General features: G+C 34.5%; 1 protein-coding gene across 1 annotated transcript in view; it reads left to right on the top strand.

Annotated features, from left to right (window-relative positions):
- The window catches only part of LOC118735032, a 31,444-nt gene extending 26,402 nt beyond the window's left edge, over nucleotides 1–5,042 (top strand). Inside the window, exon 2 of the mRNA XM_036464624.1 lies at nucleotides 4,573–5,042. Coding sequence (XP_036320517.1) covers nucleotides 4,573–4,588 — 16 coding nt within the window. The 3' untranslated portion in view covers nucleotides 4,589–5,042. The remainder of the gene's footprint in view (nucleotides 1–4,572) is intronic.
- The last annotated feature ends 967 nt before the right edge of the window (nucleotides 5,043–6,009 follow it).

The following is a 6,009-nucleotide window of genomic DNA, read 5'->3' as shown; positions in this document are numbered from 1 at the left end:
TGAAGATGAAGATGAAGATGAAGATGAAGATGAAGATGAAGATGAAGATGAAGATGAAGATGAAGATGAAGATGAAGATGAAGATGAAGATGAAGATGAAGATGAAGATGAAGATGAAGATGAAGATGAAGATGAAGATGAAGATGAAAATGAAGATCATAACTCCTTAACTTAACTTACCTCAACTCATCTCACCACCGCTTAAAAACTTACTTACCTGAGCTCACCTAACATTAATTCACCACACCTTAACCCCCGACACCTAAATCCACCACACCTCAACTTTTTCACCACACCTTAACTCACCACACCTCAAATCACCACACTTTAATTAACCACACCCCAACTTTCTCACCACACCTTAACTCACCACACCTCAACTCACCACAAATAAATTTACCACAACTAAATTCACCACACATAAACTCACTACACCTATTAAGCCCACCATACCTGAATTCACAACACCGTAACTTCCACACCAAATTTCACCACATGACATGATATCACTTGATGTGGCATCAGTGACATCATTTGGCATAGATAGAGAGGAAGAAAGTGATAGGGATAAAAAGGAAATACAACTGAAGAGTGTGCGATGTTATATTGTGGTGTGTTATGCTACATAAGTTATGTTACTTAATCTTATGTTATGGTATGTTATGTTATGCTAAGTACTAAGCTAAACTCCCCTCCACTTAACCTATTCCAACTAATGTTATTTAAGCTCAACTCAACTCACATAAACTATCTTTAATTTTAGCGGTTGAATTTCAACCGCTGGGCGAACACTAGTATTTTTAATTTATTCTCACAAAAATTCTAAATTGTTAAAATCTATTTGCATGTGAAACCTTTATCCATACAAAAGCCGCGATTGAATAGCAGCTTTAGGAACGCTCGCCCAACTCAGCAGGACAACCGCTAATTACTGGGCCTGGCACAGGATGGGTCAATGCTTCGAGAAGCAAACCAATTTACTAAAGCTGATGCCAGATACAACTTTGTAGCTTTGCGTGACATTTATAACTTTGTCAGCGAAGCGCCAGACGCGAAAGGTATGCCACAATGAACGCAAAAAAAAACAACGATTTTGTACTGCTTTTTTACTTGTCAAAATTGTTGTGGATTTTATATATTTTGCTTTAAAAATATCAGCAATGTAACTAAGTTTTATGTTTCTGCATGAAAACTCGAATTTGGACGAAACAAAATAAATATTAAACCGGCTGATTGTCAAAGTGCGCAAAAAGATGGGAGTTGGCCATCTTTTCGCTTCACGCTGCAGCTTCAAGGATCGATTTGGCGTGCTTTGTGCATTTTCATACAATTCATCTTATTTGTCAAAGTGAATCTGTCAAGTAAAGCGAAGCTTTGGTGTAGAAGAAAAAAAAAATCAGAACAGTTTTTGACACTTTCGATACCAGAAGCAACCACAAAATACTGGCAAATGTTTTTTTCGCTCAAATGCTCTAAACCTGTTTAATAGGCCTTGAATTAAACAAAAAATGTGATACTTGTAAATGTTATTGTTGCTTGTTAACATTTAATTTTTTAATATTTTTATTGAGCTTTGTACCACGATTGTTTATTAAGAAAAATTGAAAAAGCAACAAAGTCTAAGCGGTAGAAGTTATAGCACTATTTCGGAGATCACCACATCTCTTCATTAGACTTCTTTTTTCTAGACTTCAGCAGGGATCGAACCTGCGTATTCGATGTTCAAAGTCAGAAGCGTTAACCACTGAGCTATGTACATCCCGTAAACTCTTGTTGCTAATTCATTTTCCTTATTCAACCAACTACTATAAAGTGCAGCTGATTTGCCGCTATTTAAACTTGACAGTGTGGTTGTTGTTGTCAATTCTATACATCCATTTGCTTATTTGCTTTTTTGTATAGTTTCAGGCAGGCTCTTCCTAAACTATGTATTTGTCAATGTTATTGTGGCTTGTTAGCATTTTATTTTTTAATATTTTTATTGAGCTTTGTACCACGATTGTTTATTAGGAAAAAATTGAAAAAGCAACAAAGTCTAAGCGGTAGAAGATATAGCACTATTTCGGAGATCACCACATCTCCTCATCAGACTTCTTTTTTCTAGACTTTAGCAGGGATCGAACCTGCGTATTCGATGTTCAAAGTCAGAAGCGTTAACCACTGAGCTATGTACATCCCGTAAACTCTTGTTGCTAATTCATTTTTCTTATTCAACCAACTACTATCAAGTGCAGTATTTAAACTCGAATGTGATATAATTCATATGAAGAAAGTAATATTCACAAAATAATTTTACTTATGAAATAATAAAAATAATAATAATAGATTGGCGCTTACACATATGTTAGTGTTTGGCCGAGCTTCTCCTTCGATTTGTGGCGTGCGCCTTGAAATTGTCACCCAAAGCGAAGGGACCTACAGTTTTACGCCGACTCCGAACGGCGATTGTATTTTTATGAGAAGCTGTTTTTCATGGCAGGAATACAATCGGAGGTTTGCCATTGCCTGCCGAGGGACGACCGCTGTTAAGAAAAAACCTTTTTTCTATATTTTTTGCGATGTTGCTTTGACTAGGTTTTGAACCCTATGAAAAGTCTAACGAAATATAGGGAAAGCATTGTCTTTAATAACTGCTCGTTATATTGGACATAGCGCTTTTGTATGAATTTTGTCTGCATGCTTTTTAATATGTTAAAAACATTGCTGGAAAACCTTAAAATGTATGCATGGAACGATGTCGCAATAAACAGATGAAGTAATAAAACGGCTTTCTCGCTTTATTTTCTGACATTCAGCTGCCTTACAGTCACATTTTATCATGATGCAATAATGAAAGGTGTTGTACGTTGTGACAGCTCGAAATGGAACTACCTTAGGTCAATACTGTATTTTGGAAGTACAAGAAAAACGGGAAGAAAAAAAGCCTTTTAGTTGAAAAAGTACTAAATTTTATGCCTTCTCAACAGCGTTCCGATTATCAGAATAGGTATATATATGGCTTGGTAGCCTCATAAAGTTGTAGATAATTAAAATAAGAAAATTATGCGTTTTTTATTGACAGGAATAGGCTAATATGCTTAAACTTTTTGAGCTGATGAATACCCAGCTATAACAGTATGGCTTATATAATTCCTTATATTAGCCGCATCACTAAGAAAAATATCCCTTATGAGTTTGAAATGTTTCCCTTATATTGTACAGGCCAAATAGAGGAATTCATTTACGTATGATCTTTTGTCCCGCTCTTTCATATGGACGCCTTGTGCGCATGTATCAGGTTTGATAGCTGCTGACCATACCAATAATGCTTCATACTCAGTTTTACTATTTCAACAAAATATAGGCCAAAAACGATAAATGTTCAAAATTTGGAGATACAAGATTTTTCAGATTTTTGTATCGTGAAAATTTTTTTTCTCGGAGAACACGAATTGATCTAGTAAATCTGAGTATGAGGCATTATTGGTATGGGCAACAGCAAAATGTATTCAACAAAGTGTGATTGAATTTGGCATTGCTCTCAGAAGAACCATCCTATAAAGTAAAATAGAAAAAATTTTGTATGAATTTTGAATAGATTCTTTATATTTTTTGGCATAATAGTACCTTAAAAGAGAGCCTAACTGAGTTGTCAATCACACCTTGTTTAATACACCTTGGTCAACAGCTGCCAAACCTGATATATTCGCACTAAGGTCTTTTTTGTATTCCACAGTGTTATATAAGGGATACTTTGAGGAATCATATAAGGAATTATACATTACCCAAATTCACGTATATCCAAGTGCGTGTCATACAGCAAGCATTGAGTACTTTTTAATGTTTTATTTTTTTTTTTTTAATTAACGATATATTTCAGAATATGTTGTGTTTATTTCAGTAAATCCACTTCGATTTTTAATTGTGCAAAATTTATTATATACATAAGTATCGGTCATATCAATAGCAACCCCACTTCAAAGTGATATTATTTTCCTCTCATGTTAATTTATTTATTTCTAAGAATTTACAATAAAAATAAAATTCAATTTCTAAAAAAACCCATATAAGCACAATTTTAAAACTTCATAAAACAAGTTTGAAGTGACTACAAATTACCGTAGATTTTTCAGAATCGATATAAAAACAAATTGTGTTTAATCGTCTTCCATATAACGAAAAATGCGACTATATATCGATGGCTGGGTGGAAGATCGACCTATCTCGGCAGACAGGTCGAAAACGCCCTATATCAGAAAACTTTTCAACGCCCTATTTCAAAATTTGGCTGAAAAACGCCCTATTTTAGAATTTGGTTTAAAAATGCCCTATCTCAGAACTCGGTTCAAAAACACCCTATCTCAGCTGACGATTCAAAAACGCCCTATCTTAGCACATTTTCAAAGTATTTTCATTTGAGATAGGACTTTTTTGAACCGAATAATAATAATAACATACTATATACATATCTAGTTTCAATATAAAAAAAATTATGTACACATCATTAATTGTGTATATGTCGTCGTTTAAAGTACAAAACCATGTATCAATTACGCGGTTTTTTACTTTAAATGGCGATATGTATATTAACAGGAACGCAGCAATCTAATACACGGGTGGAGCAGGAACGCAGCACAGCAGAAGCATAAAAAAATCTGCAAGTAAATGGTGTTTTAGGTTTTTAACAAACAAAAACCTGGATTCAACTTATTTCAACGTGTCTAAAACACAACGCACACACTAATGCAAAGGCGCAACAGGAACGCACACTAAAAAACACGGGCGGAGCAATACACAGGCGGAGAAGGAATGCAGCACAGCAAAGTCGTCCACAAAATCTGCGAATAAATGGTTCATTAGGTTTTGAAATAACAAAGTGCTGGTTCCATCTTACTTCAAAATATCTGCAGGATGATGCACACAATCAAATTCGGCCGCAGCTGCAGTTCACCAGAGAATGCTGCAAATGGAATGGTTCATCAATAAAGTCAAAATAATATGTTGTAACTTACGTGCATTAGCTCTTAATTACAATACCAGCACAGGTCGGCTAGGAAAACACTAAGGAAATGACCTAATAAATGCAAAATTATAATTTATTTGTAAAATAATTTGGTTTTATTACAATACTTACCAAATTTCACGCAATTAGGAAACAAATGTCAGCGAATAAGAACAAAACGAACAACGAAAATTGAATCAATGTAGCTTGTTTAGAATTTTTTCTAATATTTTGGGAAATGTTCAGTGAAATTAACAAAGAAACAACACAGTTTCTCGTAAGGTAGTTCAAGACGGCGGATTAGAGCCAGAAGGTCCGCCGCGACGCTGGCCACTTTCAAAATTGTATACTTACAAATCCGTCCATTTAACTTGTTCATGTACTACTTTTTGTCAATTGTAACTGGGTGACTACCTACATATGTGCATTATTTTGCTTTATTACTCAATTGTTAAGTTTAAAATTTGGTCTTATTGCTCAACGAGAAATAAAATAAAGCAAATTTGTGTTATTTCACATTCAATTGGGAAATAACACAAATTCGCAATTTCCATATCGCTTATATCTGGAACCACTTATGATAAGATAATGCATTTTGATACACCTACATCTACATACATATAAAATGGCAAAAAAAATTCAATTGGGAACCATTTTCTACCAGATTTCTAAATCGCATTGAATGATTGTTATTTTGTGTAATGATTTTTAAAAGGATCAATGTGTTTGTCTTCCGTTAGGTGGCGCAGGGATTTAAAGTAGAGATGGGCATGGGACTAAATATTAAGTTCCGATCCCGCCCATCCCGAAATTAAATTTTTATGTTCTGAACCCGCCCATCCCGAAGATTTTCAGAATTGTATTGCGAGCCCGAGGGTCCCGAAACCTATATAAAATAAATCACATGTCTTTCAAACTAAATTTAAATAAAAAACTTTTATGAAAGATCTGGCATCCCCCCATTTTTGTTTTGCTTTGCTGTTCGTTTTCGTCTCAATAAAACACAAAAAGTGGATATTTCATACAAA

Source organism: Rhagoletis pomonella, unplaced genomic scaffold (genome assembly GCF_013731165.1).
Source record: "Rhagoletis pomonella isolate Grant_MI unplaced genomic scaffold, Rhpom_1.0 Rhpom_scaffold_00003, whole genome shotgun sequence".
Classification (NCBI taxonomy): Eukaryota; Metazoa; Arthropoda; class Insecta; order Diptera; family Tephritidae; genus Rhagoletis; species Rhagoletis pomonella.
Note: the sequence above shows the minus strand (reverse complement) of the source record. Positions and strands in the feature narration are given on the sequence as shown.